Source organism: Amyelois transitella, chromosome 12 (genome assembly GCF_032362555.1).
Source record: "Amyelois transitella isolate CPQ chromosome 12, ilAmyTran1.1, whole genome shotgun sequence".
NCBI lineage: Eukaryota > Metazoa > Arthropoda > Insecta > Lepidoptera > Pyralidae > Amyelois > Amyelois transitella.
In genome coordinates this window covers 5,236,826-5,260,162 of record NC_083515.1, presented here as the reverse complement: position 1 = coordinate 5,260,162, position 23,337 = coordinate 5,236,826, and the positions used below count along the sequence as shown (strand labels likewise).

At 34.2% G+C, this 23,337-nt stretch overlaps 5 protein-coding genes across 5 annotated transcripts; 2 read left to right on the top strand and 3 right to left on the bottom strand.

Moving 5' to 3' along the window:
• Positions 1-311: 311 nt before the first annotated feature.
• On the bottom strand, positions 312-8,132 carry LOC106142460 (intraflagellar transport protein 140 homolog). Its single transcript, XM_013344219.2, has 11 exons — positions 7,889-8,132; positions 6,177-7,397; positions 4,278-5,837; positions 3,858-4,032; positions 3,170-3,348; positions 2,607-2,792; positions 2,227-2,469; positions 1,865-1,937; positions 1,680-1,772; positions 830-946; positions 312-561 (listed from the first exon to the last, which is right to left on the bottom strand). Exons 1-11 carry the CDS (start codon positions 8,033-8,035, stop codon positions 467-469), a joined length of 4,089 nt encoding a protein of 1,362 aa, XP_013199673.2. The 5' UTR covers positions 8,036-8,132; the 3' UTR covers positions 312-466.
• Positions 8,133-8,656: 524 nt separating this feature from the next.
• LOC106142459 (ragulator complex protein LAMTOR2 homolog) lies at positions 8,657-9,536 on the top strand. The gene is made up of 2 exons (XM_013344218.2): positions 8,657-8,855; positions 8,974-9,536. Exons 1-2 carry the CDS (start codon positions 8,788-8,790, stop codon positions 9,281-9,283), a joined length of 378 nt encoding a protein of 125 aa, XP_013199672.1. The 5' UTR covers positions 8,657-8,787; the 3' UTR covers positions 9,284-9,536.
• LOC106142458 (protein SDA1 homolog) lies at positions 9,380-12,556 on the bottom strand. Its single transcript, XM_013344217.2, has one exon. It carries the CDS (start codon positions 12,442-12,444, stop codon positions 10,294-10,296), a length of 2,151 nt encoding a protein of 716 aa, XP_013199671.1. The 5' UTR covers positions 12,445-12,556; the 3' UTR covers positions 9,380-10,293.
• A 460-nt stretch (positions 12,557-13,016) lies between these two features.
• On the top strand, positions 13,017-17,142 carry LOC106142456 (ER lumen protein-retaining receptor). Its single transcript, XM_013344214.2, has 5 exons — positions 13,017-13,214; positions 13,330-13,589; positions 14,341-14,487; positions 14,859-14,964; positions 15,779-17,142. Exons 1-5 carry the CDS (start codon positions 13,124-13,126, stop codon positions 15,811-15,813), a joined length of 639 nt encoding a protein of 212 aa, XP_013199668.1. The 5' UTR covers positions 13,017-13,123; the 3' UTR covers positions 15,814-17,142.
• Positions 16,850-22,189, bottom strand: LOC106142455 (DNA polymerase subunit gamma-2, mitochondrial). The gene is made up of 7 exons (XM_060947103.1): positions 22,084-22,189; positions 20,480-21,054; positions 20,112-20,246; positions 19,740-19,899; positions 19,429-19,541; positions 18,909-19,013; positions 16,850-17,241 (listed from the first exon to the last, which is right to left on the bottom strand). Exons 2-7 carry the CDS (start codon positions 20,876-20,878, stop codon positions 17,185-17,187), a joined length of 969 nt encoding a protein of 322 aa, XP_060803086.1. The 5' UTR covers positions 20,879-21,054; positions 22,084-22,189; the 3' UTR covers positions 16,850-17,184.
• Between the last annotated feature and the right edge of the window lie 1,148 nt (positions 22,190-23,337).

The following is a 23,337-nucleotide window of genomic DNA, read 5'->3' as shown; positions in this document are numbered from 1 at the left end:
AACAATGCATAAAGGTATTTACGACCATGATTTTAATTTGAACCATGGTTGTTTGAAGCATTGGATAGCCCATTTGATTGATAGATAGATAGATAGGATAGAGAAAAACGATTACATTGACACCACACTCTACAAATCCTGTGATTTTCCCTTTTAGCCATGATCCTAGTTCTATATTGATATTTCTTACCGAAATGACGGATGGTCGCATCGACTGTGACGAATAAGTATATAGACAGGCATAATGTGACATTGTTACAGGGGTTACAGGATTTACAGGTTTATTTCAAAAATATAAATTTAAAGCACTTTCATTTATTAAAGGACGGAATAAGTTACAAATCACAAATTCAGAATCTCTAGTACCACTCTCGTTCCTACTTAGAAGGTACTTTGTTAATAAAATTACATTCGCTAAATACATCTCTACTTATTAACTATATAACTAAGGTAATCTTAGCAAAAATTAAATTATTTCTTCTATGCTTTGATCAGGAGAATCAGTAGATCGGCGTTCTTCTTCTGGCTGTTTTTGTAATGCTCGAAGCTGCTGTTCGAAATCTATGCCAAAAAAGAAAATCATGTTTAAAACAAAGTCCTTATTGTATTAAAAAATTTAAAAACCGGTATTCGGTAAGATATTGGTTCTAATTTATTGTTGTTAATTACGCAATAGGTACCAAAAGCGTTAAGTTTCGCCTGTAATATGTTGTTCACAAATTTAAAGCCGAATTACTGTATAAGTTAGTACCTACATATTATTCAAGACAAACTCAAACTCAATATAATTTTCAAGAGTAAGAACAACAATGTTTTGTGCAATACATACTTGGTGCTTCTGGGTGGTTCAGCGCGTATTGTATAAGCAACTTCAGTACTTTTTCTTCAGTTATCAGACCAGAGCGGCCCACGACGGCGCGAAGCAATTGCTGGCCACCTGTTACTCCTAAAAATTAAAAATATAATGATCAATAGGTAGTGATAACTAATATAAAATAAAAAGAGATTCGTCTCCAATCGACATCGTCCATTTTGAAGTCGGTAAAATTTCTAAAACCTTATCGGTTTTGTAACAAACACTTTTCTGAAAATCAAAATCGTGTCAGCGAAACGCGAGATGATTGCGGACAAATCATTCATAGTTACATACATACAGGTCAAACTAAGAACCACCTTTTTAAAGGTGGTTAAAAAAATACACAGTCAACGATTGAAAACCTACGGTTTCAGTTTGTATGAACAATGTTGTTGACTGATGTGTGGTTTAGCTAAGGAAACTCATAGTGCCGAAACCGCCGAGCTTGCATGAAGAGTTATGAATGTGGATGAAGCGAAGGAAATATGCAGAGATCGTGGCAAGTGGAAAGAGGTAGTCTCTGCCTACCCCTCCGGGAAAGAGGCGTGATTTCATGTAAGTATGTATGAACTCATAGTGCCAATTTCAGTTCTTGAACTATCAGCTTGATGCACTTTATTAAATACCATACAAATATTAGACTCAAATATCAATGGCCAGAATTGAGCACAGGGGATCATATTTCTCTGTCGTTAACTGTATTTAAAAATAGAAGTTGTGTTGTGCAGGTAACTTATATAGGTAGGTACCTACTTACTTATAGGTTAAGTGCAGGTAGCTTGTGATAAAATCGTATCGTACTTTTCGTGAACACGAAACTTACCGGTATTTATTTCACCAGCTTCTAATGTCTTCCGAACGTCTAAGTAACGTTTGACTAGTGTACTTTGTTCTTGTAGCGCCACAGTTTGAGCACCTAAAACAATAGAAAATAATACCTATAGATACGTTCAAAACAGCGTTGGTTTCTGATATATTTATTTATTAAAATTTACTTAAAATACATACCTGATTCAGGGTCCGAAGACTTTGATAGGCATTTCGCAGCTTCTTTTAGCGCCTCAAGAGCCTTTTCATAGTTCTGAAAAATAAGGTAAATTAGAACATAACTTATTGGAAACTTAACTTTTACTTTAGTAGAAGTAAGTAATTAACGTGAACGCTAGTAGACAAACTGTGATTTATCATCGATATCAAAAAAATATATATTATTATGTCCGATTTGTCTAGGGCTAATAACGTATTGCGTTCAACTGGCAGGATTCCATCCTAAAGAATATATTGGATGTTCCAACTTTCTTTAGATTTCTATTACCTTAAAACAGTGCGACATGTAGACGAAGCCAAAGCAAGTAAACAAATATAATCACTTCAAACTCATCAGCCTCCATCTTGGCGCAGTCGGCGTAGAAAGCCGCCAGTTTTGTGTACACTTTCGCCCTCGTATAGAAGTGTACGATATGCCGCACGAGGTCGGGCCGTGTCCGCCAATCAGCGTGGCGTCTCAGGTAGTCTGCAGCCAGCAGTTGTGCCGCGCGGTCGCGTGTTGCTGCCGCGAACGTCGCAATGCGGTCCGCGTCGCCAGAGCGCATCAGCCAACGCATTGCGCCTGCCTGAAAGTGTTAAGTGAAAGAAGATTGCCAGGTTTAGAAACAGATGCTCGTTTTGGTGGTGGCTGTGGAAGTCCTGCTACAACCTTACTGTGGTAGAGAAATAAAAAAAATATAATTACAGAAGTTACAATGCAAACCTTATCCCCAGCAGTGGCCAGTCGCTTAGCAGCCTGATGGTAGAGCCCGCGCGCGCCGAGCACGTCAGCTAGCCGCCGCAGCAGCGCGTCTCTGCCGCTCGTGCCGGCTGGAGCCGCCAAACGCTCGCTCAGATCCTCTGTCAACGGCGCTGAAGACTGTTCGACTATGTCTAACGCTTCTTCGTACTGAAATCACAATATTTTTTCTGTTTACATTTACAAAAAGTAAGTAAAACGAGAATGATGTTATTAGCGTTTAGAATGCAGTGAATTATTTAAGTGTCTTAGAATGAAAGTTTTTTTAAATATTTAGGCGTAGAAATGAAAACCCAATATATAATAGTGTAACAGTGGCCCCACGTTGGGCGCCTCTATAACGTTTTAGTAAAACGTCGCAGGTAATAACGGCAATGTATATTGCACTAGTTTTTTTTTTTTATAATTTTAACGCGCGTTTATAAAGAGTAGGGTTCCATTCGCTCCAACTTATAATTGTCGCCGCTACTTTACTTCCCAAGGTCAAAATATCACATTAGACATGATAAATTGAGCTAGCAGCCTACCTGTCCGGCGGTGGCGAGCAGCGCGGCGGCGTGCGAGTGTCGGTCGGCGTTGCGGAGGTGCGCGGCGAGCGTGTGCGCCACCTCGGGCTCCACTCGCTCCCCCAGCGACTCCACCGCCGCCACCATCGCGTTAGTATCGCCGCTACTTAGGGCTAACTTCAGAGCCATGTGGGGTTTACCTAAAAGTTGTAATTGTGATATATTTTAAACTTAATGAAAACGGATGGTCCGCTTACATACCTACACACATGTCTTTATCCCTAGTGGGATACACAGAGCCAACAGCTGTGATAAGACCGAAAGGCCACGTTCAGCTGTGTCTTTATAATGAACTTGAGATTCAAATGGTTCGCTTAATGCAATATAAGATTGGATTTACTATACTGTAAAAAGATTTGGTCCTGATTTTTTTGTTGCACGACTAATTACTTACTAGTCTTTGTTTAATATGAGAATGGTCCTAATCTATTCTGGTGAAATTTATAGAATAATTCCGAATACCGACTCTTTGTAATTACTTATCAGAAAAGATTGCAATTTAAAACGCACAAACTAAAGAGATAATTGTTGAAACGGACTTCAGGCTCCGGGTGCAACTGAGGACATGTGGAAATGAGAGAGCGCAGGTCGATGAACAACAAGTTCAAAACCTGGTGAGACATAGCATTTTTATCAAAATACCACACACCTGCTTTCTGATACGCGGCTATAGCTCGTTCAGCCTGCCCCGCGTTTTCCAATATGGAAGCGGCGTGCAGCGCGTGCGCAGGCGACGATGAACCGGCGCGCCACACGAGATTCCACGCGCTCGCCTCCGCCGCTACGCGAATGGCGGACGATATCGCGCCACATTTTATGTACATCTGAAATACATATCTACATATGTCACGTTTTTATGCCTCAGAGGTTAGACAGACAAGACTGATAATGGTTGCGTTAAGCCACTTTGCTGAATGATGGAGATGAGATTAAGATGGTGATATCGCTTCTCCCATGATTGACATTTACAATCTTTACCATCAATACTAGTGTCTAGTCTAGCATTAGTCTCAAGTCTCCACTCTTTATTAATTGCAAAGACTAAGAAACACCTGTGTAAAGTACCCACCTTTACAGCACTTTCAGTTTTGTCTGGTTGCATTTCCAAATAACGAGCCATTTGATATAAGGATGCTGGATTCTTATGACACAATTTCTCGGCTTCCTCTATACGATCCATGTGACAAAGAAGCCTAGTCTGCTCGCCATAGTCATTGGCGCGAACATACGATTCCAAAGCACCATCCATATCCCCCACACTTTCGAGGTAATGACCCCACCATGTTATAAGGGAGACATCGTTAGAATTCGCTACATATTGGGCCAATACTGAAGCCTGGCCTTGAGCAATTAACATTCTTGGCACATGTGGTACCAAAGTCCCCGCACTCTCGAATAATTTTAAAGCTGGTCCAGTTTCTCCATTAGCCCATAGAACTTTTGCCAATTTATGCTGAGCACTTTTTATTAAAAGTATATTTTCTCCTTCATGAGTTCCATTGGTTATTTCAATCAGACCGCCTTCTTTCGCAGATATTAGTCTAGTGACGAGATCTGGTCGCCCTGCCTCCCTGAATAAATTTTCTGCTTCTTCCGTCATACCAAGATTTACAGCGAGAATGGCGATTTTACATGTATCATCTAAATTATCATCGCTCATTGCTTTACGCATCATCAAAGCGCCTTTGATGTCGCCCATTTTACTCAAACACACCGCCCCTACATCTGGTCGCTTACGGGATACGCATTCTTTAGCTAAACTATCCCAAATTATTGTTCCCTTACCTCCTGAAATATTAGTTCCAACAACAACAGCTTTCTCCAAATGACCCGTTGTCATATAATAAAGGAAATCTAACACTTGACGGATATTTGCTGTATCAGATTCGCTTCGGCCTTCAAATTCACGCATTGGTATTTTCTTTAGATTTTGTTGCGATAAAATAACGACGTGTGGTGCGTGTACATTGCATAACATAAAATCTGCCATAAAATATTCTTCAGATGATACACACCAATTTTTGTATTCATACAGGCTACCTTCATGGCAGAAAAATAAGTGAACCTTATCTAAATCAGCTGATCTCATGTGTACAGCTACTACTCTTGGATCATTATTATCCCATAATATTGCGATTGGGACACTTTGATATGGAGGGCTTGAATTATCTGACATCAATGTATTTGTGATGACATCATTAGCAACATCCCAAAGGTAGAGCCTGGGATCTGGCGCCAGGCCCGCATTCGCTATGCTCAAGCAAATATATCTGCCTGATGAATTTACTGACGCCCGCATCACTTCTCCAAAATCTTCAATCATTTGATAACAATTTTTCGGAGGATATGGCATTCTAAGACCCTTTTTAGTAATTTCTGCTAACTTAAGTGTACCATCCATAGTGGCAATAACAATAAACTTATTTGTGTTTGTGATGCCAATAGGTTCTCCTTCGCCTTCAGAACTTGGAAGTATTCCCAAACTGTTTCCTGTGATGGTGTAACATTCTATATGAGGATTAACAACGCCTACGAGAACATCGTTGTAGATAATCAGGACATCAGTTTTCCAAGGAAAACTTCTAATGAGGGAAAATTTTGTGTCACTTTCCTTACTACACATCCAAATCTGAAAACAAATACAATAAATATGTTATTTTTATTTATACACTTAAGTACCCTATTTATATGTTAAGCAAGAACAGGTCATAAATTGTATGTATATTGTTTTTTCATTATTAGTATACTATATGAATGGTCAATAATATTAACCATTCTGTGCCTATATCCACAATAAATAAGTTTGACCTGAATCATAATCAACCAATTAGAAATATATATATATATTTATATTATATATATATATATATATATTATATAAATATACATATATTATTTTAATTAGAAATGACATATGTTTGTATAAGTACATATTTATAAGTAATAGATAATTGAAAAAAACAATTACCTGAACAACTTTCCCATCCCCCAATGCTACATACTGATCTTTGAATGCAAAAGCACGCACTGTGATTGTAGTAGTTATGCTCGATGGTATATTATCTTTATTGCAAATAGCTATCTCATTGGCGGACTTCTGCACCATCCAAACATTTGCTGAATAGCCCCAGCAGACAGGCTGTTCTCTCAAAATGAATGCACTGGTTATACAATTGACATGTAAGAGTGGATTCATTAGGCCTTCTGAACCCCAGGTAACTTCTTTTACTGTACCTTTAATAGAAGTGCTACTTATCAGTTTCCATTGATTTCTGTGATCTCTCCTCCACAAGTAGAGATTGCCCTGTGAAGTGCCACAGCAAAGAGTATCACTTAAATTGCAGTAACAAATACTAGTAAAGATGCCCCCTGCAGCTATTTCCTCTTTTTCATTAGGTAAAGCATCATTATCCCCAGTCTCACTATCCCAAACTCTGATAAGGTTTTCACCAGTAATAACAGCTACATTAAAATTCCCAGCAAGTACTATACACTGGCCATTTCTAGCTGCCATCCTGACATGGGTGTCTGTAGTTAACAAGCCATCTTCAGCAGTGATAAACCTTGTAAGGCTCAAAGCTCCTCCTGATTCCCAAGCAACAAGAAGATATATACTATTGATGACACCCATGAATATAATATTCCCAGGAGCATTGAGAACTTCTGAACATGCTCCAGCCTGATCAATGTACAATATGACACCATTATCTTGTGCAGCGTAGCATGCATGATTATCAGGTTGAGCACCTTCTCTCATTCTAGCTGTAGTGCGAGGTCGCCATGCTGCTAAAGTATCCAGGGCATTTTCATCTCCAGCAACAGCAGCTCGGGCAAGACCTCTTATTGAAGAATCGCTGTTCGGGCGAGGAGTACAATAAGACACATGAGTTATAACATCACCAAGTTGATGGTGAAAGGATGTCAATGGTGCACCAGAAGCCGACTGCCACCCTGATAAAGATCCAGCTGCGTCTGAAGCAAGCAATCGACCTCCTCCAATACTGAATGCTACAGTTGTAAGAGCAGCATTATGTGGAGCTTCTAGACGAGCCCAGGAATATTCCAACCAGATATAAAGTTCACCTCCATCCCATCCAACAACCAATAATCGTCTTGAAGGGTGCCAAGCTAAAGCTGTAACTTGGTTTGATAATAATGTAGGCCATTCACAGCCTTCCAATGCAAGTCCCTGCAAGCAAACAACAATTGTATTCTGTGGCCAGGCAGAGGCAATAAATATAAATGTACAAATCCTTTTCTATGTGGTGGGGCAGCTGCGTTTTGCCTGTACCTGGCTTCCCTGTGAAGATACCCTATATATCTTCGTTGTAACTATCGCCACTTCAAATGTGGACTGTTGCGAAAAGTTTTGTAGCAGAAGCGATGATTCGGCTCAACCGCGACCAAAGGATAAAGATCATCCACCAGGCTAGGTGTTATGACTGGGGACCGCAGCTCCAACGATGTTGTGTCGGAGGTTGTATATATGCTCCAATCCGTGAAATCTTTGCTTGCGCGATTAAGGTTTTTCCCGGTTTTTACTGATAGCGCCGCGTGATTTATTATTTTTTTGTGACTTGTGGCATATAGATTTCACCACAGTTTCATAGGTATAAGTAATTTAAGACTATAAGTATTGTCAAATAAGAATACGTGAATATGTTGAGATAGTTAACTTACATTTTCTTGAAAGATTGTAACAAATCCGCCTTTTTCTTGGTTGTATGAACCTATTGCAAGAAGTGGTAGTGATGGATGCCAGGAGCCTACTGTAGATATTACATTGGCATCAGAAAATGACAGTCGCGTATCTATATACAATGTCATGGTTATATTTCAAGTAGCGTAAATAGTCTATATGTATTAATTGCACTACTGAACAATCATATCAAATTCGGAAAAAAAAGTTATTAGAAAGAACAATGTTCCGAGCTGAAAACAAACAAACATGTTTCCATGGAAACGCTGTGTTGCCAGATAAATAATATTGTGAAGTTGACGTTGTTGAAGAAAATGCTGCAGTGCAGTTTGTTACCGCTTCTTCTGCACTGACGCCTTGGAAGCGGCAGTAAACTTAGTTTTTAAGTAATTTATTTGACGTCAACCAAGTTGTTAAACCATACGACAATTATTAAGCGATATAATAGTATCCTATAATCCTATAATAATGAATAAAAATTTTGAATTTTTGAATTTGATATAAACAGGCAAAAAAAAAAGTATTACAAACTAATTAGAGAGAATACAATTAAAACAAACCTAAAAAAGAAAAAAATAATTATAATTAATACTTACCCGATATTGATTAAAAATGAAGTCAGCACTTCAAAGCAAACTTTTTTTTAGTGCAAAAAATTAAAACACATCCTGCTTAGACATATTTATGTATACGTCTTGGCTTAAAAAATATTGGAAACGTCAAAGTCATTTCTCTACCTACATATCTGTCATGTTATTCGTAGATTTCACATAGGTAACTTACAAAAATAACTTGTTTGTAGATAAGAATAGGAAAAATTCATAGAATTAATTTCCAAGAAATTTACATTTAAAATAAATTGCTTAAGTCATAAATCATTATGCTTAAACCAAAAGCATTAACTCAAGTCCTAAGTCAGGCAAATACTGGCGGCGTAGAAAACACATTGTAAATATTTAACAAAATTTTATTTCTTTTCATTTGACAAATTCTCTAATAAGTTCGCAAAATGCAGCTGTAATTTTGTTTGAACTTCTTATGTATACTTATGTTTTCTATTCTTTAGATTACTGAATCACCAAGGTGCGCTTTTGGCGTATTCAGGCTATAACGACAAAGATGCAAGAGTAACTGCAGCTATAGCTAGCAACATTTGGTCAGCGTATGAAAAACAAGGAAGAAATGTGTTCAAAGAAGACAGACTCCATGTAATATTTGTTGACTGTACAAATGGTAAAATTGCAATAACACAAGTGGCCAACTTACTTTTGTGCCTTTATGCCAAAGAGACTGTTGGATTTGGAATATTGAAAGAGAAAATTAATGCATTAGCCCAATATTTAGAAGGACCACTGAAGCAAGTTGCAAGTTCATAATATTTATCTGTGATCACATATGTGGAGCTATTTAAAAAGGCATCTGTCTTCTCTCTCTCACACTGTCTTTATGGTTAACCTTTTTTTTTCGGGACATATCCACAAATTACACAACATTAATGAAAAGTCCCTAAAGACCTATAGTATAGATAAAGCGGCTAATCCTGGGACCTTGACTGCTTGGACTGTGTGTTGAGTAGCTCAGCTTATTTAGCAGAAGCACAATCAAGACCAATTTTCAGAACAATTTTCTGGTCCATGTGTTTATTTTTTGTACATAATAAAAATGTTGTCATATAAGTAATTTTTCATTGACCAACCTAAATTAATACATTGTTGAAAAATTAATACAGTAATAATATTAATACAATTTACTACAGAAACACAGAATACTGAAATTTAACAAAATCAAATTGGGGACATCCTGGTGAAAGGTTATGAAAAACCTGAACCAGTTCTTGGGTCATTCATGTAAAATCTTTACATACCTAATCCAGGATCATGGTCTAAGGTACACTCTGGGCTACTCCAGAAATGTGAAATAAATATTAAATTAAGCTTAGGTTATAACCCTTAGTTTCTGCAAATTATGATTTCTTGACGTAAGTGACTGTTCAGATTGAGAGCCTCCTTTATGTAGACAATGAGCATTCATCCACGTGAACTGACATCTGGTGAAAATGCTGCAGTGTAGTTTGTTCCACCACTTCTTTGAAAGCAGTAGTAGATATAAGTTAAAAGCTTAAAAATAAAAGTATTTTTATTATGTCAATAAGTGATCCAATTTTGAAAATAAATCTTTTCTATTTTCCAAGTTGGGAGGTAGACAGACTAAAAAACCAATTATGTCTATAGGGAATGTCCCCATCTAGGACGAAATTATTATTTATCAATTCAATTTTATTTATTGTAATAAGGTGATTTAAATAAAACTGAAGATTTTTTTTAATATAAGTAATTATTGAAATTAAAATAACATGAATCTTATGATTTACAAAAAAAAAACTATATTATCGCATTTTCTTTTGCTTAACCAGATAATTTCTGAAAGCAATTTGTTTGTCTTTGAAGGACCTCTTAACTTTTCCCTTGGCTTTATGTTTAACCATCTGGTAATTTTTAGTCTTACGTTTTTCCCTGTTTGTTTTTGAACAATGGATATTCTTTCTTCGATCTTTGTATCCAAATTTATCTCTTTCTTCTCTACCCTTCATAACAGTTTCAAGTCTAGCACTTTTATCATGCTTTCTTTTCTTATGAATATTTTCAATTGCTGACAATTGTACAAGTTCTCCATCTTCATTTTCTTCCTCAACAACACTCTTACGTTTTAAACCTTTCACATGTTTCTTAGCTTGTGCTGCTTCAATTCGTTTAAAGTCTTCATCAGTGAATATTGTGTCCATGGCAATTTCACGGGCATGTTTTGTTTTGTCCTCTTGTTCAGGATTAGCCTTTCTTTTAGCTTTTAAAACTTTTCTTTCACTCGTAAGAGTATCATTATTTTGTTTTTCTTCTGTTTCATTATCATTATCAGCATCATTGGCTTCTTCACTTTCATCATCAGTTTCATCTGCTGCATCTGTATCATCGCTATCTGTTGATATTTCTAATTCTGAATCTGAAGATGCAACATCTATCCATTCTTCACTATCAGAACCATTACCTTTCTTATGTTTCTTCTCATTTTTCTTTTTAGGTTCAATAGTTTCTTTTTCTAATAATACTTCTGAACCAGGTATATGATCCTTTACTTCTATTTCACCATACTTCTTAGATTTTACTTCTATAGATGCTTCTGTTGGTCTTCCTCTATCTTTTTTATGTAATAGTTCAGGCATTGACTGTCTGTAAAGTTGAATTAATGATCTGGCCGCCATCATCACAGATTTTTCTTTATAATTCTTGTACTGCACTAAATCTCTCAGAAGATCTTCTCCGATAGCTAGTGGACATCTTAAACAGATTTCTCTAACTGCATTCAAACCAACAGCCATAACATCAGTTGAATTTCTTTCAGTAATAAAATTATTTGCTATTGCTTTCATTACTGGTTCTACCACTTCAGGGGGTACAAGTTCATGGGAAGCCTGTGCTGCAAATTGTAATATTCTTGTAACTTCTCTCTGGTGTGGCATAAGTAATCTAGCAATAAATGGATAGTAGTTAAACAAAAACAAATTATGCAACCCAATCAGCCTCGATATTACATCCAATGTCATCAACTTGACTTCAAACCTGTCATTTGAAGTCTCCAACTGCTTAAAAAGCTTTTCAGCAAATCCTTGGGGATTATTTATCAAATGCAGAGCAGAAAAATTAAATGAAGGAGCTTTTTGCTTCTTCTTTTTCATTTTCTTTGCAATCTTTTTAACCTTGTCTACCATTTTTTCTCTTTTTCTTGTTTTTTTATTGAATTTATTTGAAATCATTGTATCTCTGGGATCAATTTCGTCATCACTATCAGAAGCTTCTTTTTCTTCTTCATCTTTTCCAAGGAAAAATTTCAAAGAAGCCACCATAACCTTCATTACCTTAGAGAAGCAGCCTATATCAGCTATAATATTCACTGTTTTATGATCATTCCAAATGTTCTTTTGATAAAGTTCTATGAGAATATCTATGGACAATTTAGCAGACCTTGTATCAGAGTCCCGTAGCATGGAAAATATGAAGTTTTGTAAGGTTGAGTTAAATTTCATGTCTTTGTGTTTCATATTAATATTTTTGATGTCTGTTATGATATGAGTTTTGAGAAATTCTCTCAAGAACTTGTCTTGACATTTTAGTAATTGAAAAAACAATTCCAATAAATCAAATGGGGTGATAAAATTTTTATTTCTTAGTAATATAAGACATTTACATAAGGAAAGTCTCATGTCATTGTGCAGGACTGTATTATGTCTCTTTAAAACATCCACAATCTTTTGTGGAAATAGTTTCATTTCATTCAAATAACACTGCGCAACTTGCGCCAAAAACATTGCCTGTTCATCCAATTTTTTACTGTACTGAGTTGGATTTAAATTGAAGATTTCCAATGTTGTTTCAAAGTGTGCTAGTTGCTGGTGAAATTCTTCTTTGTATGATGCAGGATCCCTTTTTATCAGGTTTTGAAGCTGTGTCAAATTGTTAGGTAACTGATTATTATGGCGTACCATTTTGATATTCACAATTTACAACACTCAAAATGAAATAAATTTGAAAATATATTTTTTTATTTTTTAATATAACCTCAAAACATAACCACCTGAGTATTTGACAGTTTCACATCTCACATTGCAATGTTACCAACAATGCTATAAACCCTCATTGACGTAGCCACGTTAAATTTAAAACGCAATGAAGAGTAAGTTCTTTACATTACAAATATTAAAAATAAATAGAGCAGAGTGTTATTGTATCAATCCAAATCTTAATATTAAATATCTTTTTAACTATAGATAAAACTATCTACATTGTATAAATCATATAAAACTTAATACTATTACTATAAAAATATTTGTAGCAACATTTGCGATAAACGACTGCAGTGCAGTAAAGTGCAGTGAGCACTTGGAGAACTTTCTGAAATTACTTTGAGAAAGTAAAAGCGAGCATTGTGAATATGAAGTCACTTTCATTTCTTATTAGTGATTCTCACTTCAGAGTGAGGATAATCTTCAATCGATAATTCTATTTAAAACGGTTGCAACACTATTTTTCTAATGACAAGAGCTTGGCAACACTGTACACGCATTGTCAAAGGAATACACAGACACACGACAGCCACGTCATTTTTGCTTTGAATGAAATAAGTATACGCGGCGGATTCGCAAAAAAATTGGATAATTGTTCATCATGAATATATTCCGTTTATGCGGTGACTTGTCCCATCTTTTAGCTATTATTATATTATTACTCAAAATCTGGAAAACGAGATCATGTGCAGGTGATTGTAGCTATAGGTGTATTACCGGCTTGATTTACTTGATGAACCAGAGAAGCCTACTATAGCTACCTATCTTCTTATTGGAATTCAAAATAACATAAATTGATGATTTCAGGTATATCCGGGAAATCACAGATACTATTTTCAATAGTTTACACGGCGAGATATGTGGATTTGTTGACTACATTCATTTCACCCTATAACACTATTATGAAAGTGTTCTTCATTGTCGGCTCGTATGGGACTGTTTATTTGATGTATGTGAAGTTCAAAGCAACATACGACCACAACCACGACACATTCAGAATCGAGTTCCTTCTGATTCCGTCGGTTGTTCTAGCTTTGTTGATAAACCATGAATTCACTGTTCTGGAGGTTAGTAGTACAATGACCTATGCATATTATTATTGTTGAACAATAAATTGTCATTGTTATTACACTACACATTTCCAAAAGGGTTTGTTTGGTGATAGGAAACCAACCAAACATAAGAGTATAAAACTTTTCACATCATCATATGCACATGCTGCTAGAACCTAGACTTTGCAGCTGATAGCTGAGATTTAAATTATAATAAACTGAGTAATATTTTAATTTGGTCAAATTATTAATGCAAACAGGAAAAGTGACAAGTTTTGATCAAATTATATTTAGGGTGAATTCCAATGATATGTAATTGCATCCTCATTGCTAAATTGGTCATTTATATTTCCCTAGGTTAATATATTATTATAATAATAAATAAAAATTATGGTGTTGAACAGAACAATTCGCTGACATTGCTGACTAATATCAAATAATGGTTGCATTCATGTGGTTATAAGTTATATTTTTCGGTAAAAATACACTAGACCCAGCCCGCAACTGCGTCTGTGATAATTGTACCTATTTTCAATAAGAAATCAATCCGGCAGGAACTCCAGGATAAAAAGTAGCCTATTCTGGATATTCAGCTACCTATGTACCAAATTTAATCGTAATCAGTTCAGTAGTATTTTATTTAATTACCCACTCACAAATTTTTCGCATAGATAATATTAGTAGGATATGGCAAGGATATACTTACTTGCAGCATATTACACCAATTGATGTGTACTTGCCATAATGCTACAATGCTCTATTGCAGGTTTTATGGACATTCTCAATTTATTTGGAGGCTGTAGCTATTCTACCACAACTCTTCCTGGTCTCAAAAACGGGAGAAGCTGAGAGTATTACATCTCACTACCTGTTTGCTCTTGGAATGTACCGAACTCTGTACCTCTTTAATTGGGTAAGTATATAAAATAAAATATGTACTGTCAATATTAAAAAATTGCATACCTGTAATAGGTGATTAGCTATGCATTGATAATATGTATTTTATTTGTTTAGTAATTTATCAGAGTATTAGCAACCAGCTAAATTTCACACAAACTTTCACACCCCAATTTAGTATTTTAGGGTAGATTTTTGATAGAAAGGAATATTTTTATAAAGCCGAAACGCATTTTTCATTCAAATCACTCTAGCAGTTTAACTGTGAAAGCAGAACAGCCAAAAAGACTTGTATTTATAATATTAAGGGAGTTGTCTTCCTGAATTCAAATTGGTATTTATATAGAACCCAACACAAGAATCCTTATGACACAAAATTTTTTCCAGGTATACCGTTATGTGTTTGAGGGTCATTACGAAATAATTGCCATTGTGGCTGGAATTGTGCAAACTGTCCTTTATTGCGATTTCTTCTACCTCTACATTACGAAAGGTGAGTTTTTCAAAAAATTTTTTTTTTTTTTTAATTTCAATTGATGCCATTCATTTATGTGTTTACATTCTGACTGACTCCAGTTGAATGTCACCTTACACTACAAGATGTATAAATACATCTGTGACACTTTGTGTCATCTTTCATACAACAACAACATACATACATGTATCACATTTTTATACCTTATGTGGTATAGACAGAGCCAACAGTCTCAACATGACTAAAAGGCTGTCTGCAGCTGGATGACTTTTTTAATTTATAGTGATAGGTTGATAGTCCATCGCGCAAAAGAAGAATCCTATGTTAATTAGCCTTTGCCTTGATTGACTCTTACAATTTGCATAGAAGACAAGCTGCATACATTATATTTATTCTCTATCAGACCAGCATGGAAGCTTGCACTAGATGATGCGTCCATTTCCTTAGTCGCTTTTTACGATATCTAACTAGGAACCACTCAGCACATTACAAATTATCAAACAACTATGTACTAGTATCGAAAATGTTAACAGACATTGGTACACTACTAAACTAGACAGTGTCTGATTTAACCGTGGTTTAATTTTTCTCACTATCTATTTTTTTTAATGTAGTAAATTCTGTTGATCCAACAAGAAAATAAAAAAAAAGTTGATATGAAATCTAGTATTATTATTGTAGAATTGCTGATATCGCAATTTTAATCAACAAATCTGCATCGAATTGTTAAATGATTGCATATTTATCTAAAACTCATTCACACACAAACACTTTTTGCCTACCTTTTAATTTATAACAAAGCTATTTGTAAAAATTATTTTTCTTTTTCCAGTTCTCAAAGGGAAGAAGCTACAGTTGCCGGCTTAGATGCAATGGGTAGATGATGATTCAAGATATGGAGATATTTTATGTAAGCCAATAAATTTACCTAAGATCTAGTGAAAGTATAGTTGTGAAGTGTCATTCACAACACAATTACTTGTGATGAATTAAACTTGTACTATATTAAATTTAGTTCGCTTCTTCAAAATACAGTGAACTAGCATTGCAATTTTCCGAAATGCCACTTATTACTTGATGACATTTGTGCAGACTTTTTAATGCTTAAAATTATCTCATTGACCGTTATTAGAATATTTTGTTACGTAAGTACTTGAACAGTCACATAACTATAATTCATGTTTCTTATTTATAGGGCCTTTTTGTTATTCTGAGTAATTTTGCAAAGACTGGCCTTTGTCTGAGAGCAATAAATGTAGGCCAGCCATGACATGAAAGTATGTAAACTATGTATGTTTATTGTTGGCTAATTATTTATTAATGTCTTACATTACAGCCTTATTTTCTAATGGATGTTATTAATACAAACCTTTTAATCCATCACCAACTGCGAAGTTTAAGAATCATACTATTAAGAAATGCAATTTTCTTAAACATTTATAATTAAATACCACTTGGAAGTTTCTACTTACTGTAAATGGCTAATAAACTAAAATCAAACTTAGTATTATGTACCTATTTAAATAAACTGCTGTTGTGGGTGACAAGTCGTAAGAACAGTCACACAATGTATGGGACGACACCCTAACCCTACACCTTCCATACATTGTCACACAACTGTAAAAGCATTATTTAACTTAAGTTTTCTTCATTTAGGTCAATTAAGGCATATGCAGGCTCGGATTCGTGGTTAAAGGAATTAATTTTTCCGTTACTGTTGTTTTAAACTGTTCCAATGCTCGATGTAATGTAAAGCAAGGGAAAAGTTCCTGTTAGAAATTGGCGATATAATCGTTGACCACACGACTTAAGAGTGCAATAGTTATTCATAAAATGAGCATGTGGCGCACACCTTTGTATATTAGCATACTTCTACCCAGTGTAATAAATTTTCAATGAATAATTATTTTTACCAGACCCAGCCGTATTTGCCGACCAAACACGAGTGTATTTGTGTGTTACTTAGCAATGAAATATTCAAACTTGTCTAGCAAATTACTATTATATAATATTGATCATAACCGCAGATAACAATGGAATTTCATTGTTGGCAATTTTTATCAAAATTCTATCAGTAGTCCACTATTGGTTATCATGGAAGATCAAACAAAGCATATTTTTTACATTTAATTAATTATAAGAACGTAATGTAATTGTTTGCAATAAGATTCTGGAATAAATTAAAATTTCAAGTGACTAATCTTTTATTTAGACAACTGTTTAATAACATATAACTCTTTAAGTTTTGAATATTAACGTTGCATATTCGTCGAAGTCGGAAATGTGCACCTCTTCCTGTAAACAAAGCAAAAAGAGAATTATCTATTTAATCTAAGTAACTAAATCTTAATAAGTTTGATTGTTTTCAATGGCTAATGATGATGATGGATATGGATCTACAAACATCTGTGAGATTATTTAATGAGTCATTGTTTAAAATAGTCACGGCGAAAGGTCAGCCCCTTACTCGCGAACGTTGATGATGCGTGTCTTCTTCCTCACTCTGCTTTGTTGCCTTGAGGGAAACCGCAAAGTAAGATAAAAGAGGGAAGATTAGACGTATCAGCATTAGTGAATCGACCCCTAGGTAAATAGATGACCTTTCAGAAATTTATGAATGTGGATGAAGCAAAAGAAGCAGGGACAAGAGGAAAGATGTAGGCTTTGCCTACCTCTTCGCAAAAGAGTCGTGTACCTACATATGCATGTTTAAGACATTTTCGAGATCTGCATAAACTATTTCTTATTCTTTTTCGCAAAAGCTAAGCATTAAGGTATTTTTTGTTAAAACGAGAACTGACTCTGTGAATCTCATTTTATTTAAGTTCTGGTCGAAAATCTATACTAATATTATAAAGCTGAAGAGTTTGTTTTGTTTGTTTGTTTGTTTAAACGCGCTAATCTCAGAAACTACTGAACCGATTTGAATAATTCTTTTACTGTTAGATGACTACCTAACAGTAAAAGAATTATTCAAATCCAATATTTATCGAGGAAGGCTATAGGCTACATTTTATCCCGGATTTCCTACGGGAAACGTCAAGAATGCAGGTGAAAGTTGAATGAGTCGGCCATCTGCGAGCTTTCCACGCGAACGCTGCGCAAACCAACAAAGATATAGTAAAACAATGTACTAAAGATGTGAAGTACTAATTTTTTGCCACAAAAAAGTCCGCGAGAGCATATATCTATCTCTTAAGGTTTACTTACAATAACCACTTTTATGTTCATTTTTTAAGATTATTTTTTCATTATAAACATAAGTTATTTTGAAACCAATTTTCTTTAATTCATTATTAATCCTTATCCAAATAAATATGTTTATTACTTTCGGCTTTTCATGTAGACTAAAATTGCCATTTACAGTATATAAATCAGACGAATAGGTTTTGAGATATAGTCGTTATAAGCAATTTGCAGCGAAACATTTAATACTGCGAACCAGCGTTCTTTCTAATATGCGTGACCGCCTGACCGCCCCCCCGATCGCCCTGCTCTATCCTACTTCCTACATATAGATAGGTATCATTCTACTTATAATATACTTCCTTTGTATGTTTGTCTGTTTTTACCTCTTACCTACTTTTAAACTGATTATGTCTATCTTTTAAGATTGTTGTTGATTATGAGTATTTAATTGTAAACACAACTGTCTTTGATATCACTTAATTTCAATGAACATCTTAGAAGATATTACTATTTTAAAGTAAAGTAAAGTATCAGCCTCTAAGATCCCACTACTGGGCAAAGGCCTCTCATCTCACTATACGGTCTCCGCTCCGTCGCGGGTAATGATGTGGGCCAAGTCGTCGCCAAGTCGCATAACAATTAGCAGCTATAATTGATAAAGCCGAGGAGGATGTGTGCAAAAATAAATATGATGCCCAAAATAACTATTCCACGTGGACGATGTCGCGGGCACAGCTAGTAGAACAAATATAGTGTTAAAAAGTTCCCCAAACCTTCAACATGGTACTGCTATTTAATAACTGAAATATGCCATTTTCAAGTGTTTGCTCATTCAGAATAGCTGTGTAGGTCACACCCATTTGCAAGTTTTGTTTAATCTGCAAATAAATAATGTGTTGATGACAATAAACTTCACATTACATCTGTTTTGTCAATTATGATGTCAGCATACAAATTGACACTTTTTGATAATTTTAAACACAAAATTTTGTCACCAGTTATAAACAGCCTGTGATGTTCTTTTCCTCTGCCTTATCGTCCACCAAGAAAACAAAGTCAAGAATTATAAAACAGACCATTGGCCAAAAAGACAATAAAGTCTTTGTCCCTGAAGTTGCCCCCGTTACATCCTCACCCTCACTTTTTTACTATAACCTTGGATTAGGTAAGGCAGGTTTTTACGCTTAGCGATTCATCTGACCTCTGCATTGGGGTCTTTTGTGGGGATAGAGTGGTATTATTCTCAAGTACCACACGGCACTAACAAAAACTTAAAATAATTTTTAATGGTACCTGTAATTCTGAAGTAAGAGACCAGTCTGACAACCAAGTAGATATATTTTTCATTTTTAGTCTGAGGTGCAATAACTTTGCCAGTTCATATAATAGTTTCTTGTTATTTGTTTCTGGAGAAAATATTAAAAGGCATATAAAATACTATAAATCTAACAATGCAATCAATATAAATTCCAAGGTTTTTAGGGATTTATTCTAATTATATGGCTACTTATTCTACTCGTGCTTTTATCTTTTTTTCTTAGGTATAGGCTATTACATTTTCCAATCAGTCCATATAATTAAATTAAAATAAAAAAAATAAGTACCTCCATAATTTAAAGCAAAAGATATTTTATATGGCGCCAAGCTCCTGTGTAATCTTAAATACTCCTCTTTATTTTGGTTTGTTAATGCATCTTGTAAGATATACAACAAAGTTCCCTCTAGTGACATTGCACAAGTCAAACATGAAGAGTTTTTTGCCATCTGTAATATTCAGTGAAAAGGTAATAAGAACAGTGGGGGGGTGAACGCTATGGGATTTCATCCCAAGGAAAAATCGTCATTATCGTCGGATAAAGGTAGACTAAGAAAAACGAGGGGCATTTTTTCATTTCAAGTTTTATAACTCTCTTCATGCAAACCCATAATTTTATTTTTAACCAAAGTCATGCATAATCTTCAAATACAGTACATACTGTCCCACTGGGTATGATTTGTAAAGTTTCCACAGCTTGTGTGCCCCATGGATATTGGGCAATGACATCTACTTTAGCCAATTCATCAAGATATTTGATATCATTCACACTAAAAAGACTGGGCGTAGTAGTTATCTGAAAAAAAATAAAATAAATGAATTATGGAATCATGTTAATATAAGTAAATTATTTATTAATTTTCAATGAAATCAAAATGAAATGAAACTGTGACAAAATGTCTAGTGAAAAAAAAAGTTATGCTGGAGTAGCCCTCTATCCAAGATGGGCCAGTCCTTGCTGGGCCTTGAATAGAATTTAAAACAGATTTAAAAAGAAATGGATCAAGGTATACTTCAACAAATACTTACAGAACTCCACCAGAACTTTCTGTATCGCTGCCATTGAATAAAATATTGCATGAAATCCTGTTTTGGGAACACTATTTTAAAATTAAGTTTGGTATCATTAACAGGGGTGCATTTAGTAAGATGGTATGCCAATATGGTTCTATTATAGTCTGGGAGCTTGTAGTCAAGAAATCCAGCAGGCAATTTGAGATTATTTTTCTCTTGAAAGTACTTTTCTTTGTTAAACACTGTCATACTTTTAGAAGTTTTAGAATTTAAAAATCTCAACCAGTTTTTGTAAATATTGTATATTAGTAATAACCCTGGTTTTTCTAAAGTATATTTTATCATATCACTATTTTGATCTACTATCCTAAAAAAGATTTTCATGTTAAGAATATTTTGTAGTTTAGTTTTCATTTTCTGATATTTTCTTCTTTACTTCGTGGCTTGAACTATCTTCTGATTGTACTTCATGTAAGGGTATGTTTCCAGGTGGAGCAACAAAATAATCATCCTCAGTCAAAACAGCATTCTTCAAAATATCCTTCTGACAGTTACCTTGTGTTATATTGTCTGGTCTAAGATAAAGGTTCCTGAAATATTAAGTGAACTTATAGATTTTGGGTTTCAATTCACTTCACAAACTTAGACTTCTTATACCAGTGTATTTAATCCATATACATTTCATAGGCATATCCAGTTTGTAGATCTCGAGTTTAATTCTCAGCACAGGAGATATTTGTATTTTACATACATATATCCAATATGCAGACAATAGTCTCAAAAAAAATTTTAAGTGATTAGCTGGTATAGTGCAATTGAGATTCCAACAGAGAGAAGTGGTAAGCCCATTGCCTATAATAAGAATCTCAAGTTTGTTTTACAACTCTTTATTGCACATAATAATAAATATAATAAATTACAAAACATTTATTGGATTTAGAAGAATATGTACAATGGCGGACTTATCCCAAATGGGATTAAGAATCTCAAGATTATTAGCCTTTCCCTTAATTGAATTCTAAAATCTGCATGCAAAGATGCTTGTTGCTGTACCTTGCACTAGATAAATGTTCTTATTCCTATTATTGTATCAATTACATGCCTATAAAAATATAAAACTTAGTTATATAAAAATGAAATAGTTGATATAAATATATGTATATATACTCTTGACTTTATTAGAGTTAACTGAAGATCATATGTGTTGATAACAACTTACTCATCCTCTAAAACCGAGTACAAAGGTGTAATGTTGTCAGTATTTACATGGAGAATTTTGTCTGCAAAAGCAATAGAATCTTCTAATACTTTTACACCTTCCACAGTATCACATTTTACTAATGACAATCTTTCTAAAAGAGCTAACGTGTTATTGTCTATTTTAACATTTCCTTCTTGTTTTTTTTCTAAGGTAGCTATTGGTGTTGCAGGGACTTTAGTAGAGTAGAAACATTTTAATATGTTGTATTTGGTAAGAGCTAAACGAATTTTCATAGTTATAAATATATTAATCTAATTATACACTGTAGCTCAACGTGTTATTAATGATGTTTGTTTCAAATTGTAGAGGTAGTTTAGTTTTTTTACTACAACCATAAAACAAAACAGCTTGAGCTAACCTCAAAACTTTCAGCTTGATTGACATCTGTTTTCTGTTAATTGCGGACAAAAGACAGACACATCAATATTGACATTGACAATCTTTATTGACAATAAAGGTTTTTTTTTTCATTCTAAAGATTTAGCATTGATATTAATAACATAGTTAGTTCTGATTTTCTTATTGTTTTTTGATCATGGCTAAATCCTTAAATCACATAATTTATAATCACTATGTAGCAAAACACTACATAGCAAGTCTAAAAGAAAATCTAGATAATACTCTTTTAAAATCTATTGCATTTAAATTTTACGTTAAGGTCTTTTTACCTACTATTGTCATTGTCGATGTCGTTACTTTTGTGTCAATTGAAACAAAAATGTCAAAATAACCTCAAAAATTTGATTTTGAGAATGTTTTTATATATCCTTGTTCATATTTGATTAGAATAGAATCAAAGATATCAAAAGTAAGTACAAGTGAAATTGAATTTCAAAATTATGTTTGTTTGTTTAATACCTCTTCACGCGTTATCTAAAGAACCAGTCTCCTTGAAATTTCGCTTGTAAATTTAATTAAGAGTGAAGAAGAACAAAGGGTACATTTTAACCATAACACATTTAAAAACTAAAATTTCCTAGTTTCTAGTTGATATTTACAACAGTTGACAGCTTGGTAATTTTGTTGAAGTCATGTTGATATGATACACAGAATTTGTAATTTTCCTTAGGTTCTTTAGTTTTATTGTTTGATAAATTTCTTCAAGACTTTTAAAATTGTCTTAAATTGTTTAATTTTCAGGAAAAATATGAAGAAACGTGCAAGTACTGTTTTATATGATAGATTACATAAAGGTGGAGTGATTGTTTGTATCGGATTAACCATCTATGGATCAATTTTAATTGGTGACCATTTTTATAAGTACATGAGGTATGTCCGACCTCAAATACAAGCTGCAAAAATTGCTACAGAACAAGAATTGCTTGCAGAAGGATCATCAAAAAAAATATATATGAAGGAATGAAACTCATTCTTTTGTAGGAAATTTTAAAATAAGCTTAATGTTTATTAATTTTATGTCAAAGTTATTATTAGATATGTATTTTGCTGTGTTAGAAATTAATTGTTCACAATAAAAAAGGAATAAGCCAAAAATGTTTTTTTTATGTGTGATGTAGCTGATGAGCAGTTTTATAAAAACATATTTACTTAATTTTTATGAATTCTAAATGAATTTTATCTATTAAAAAAATACTTTATAAACTTCAAAAAA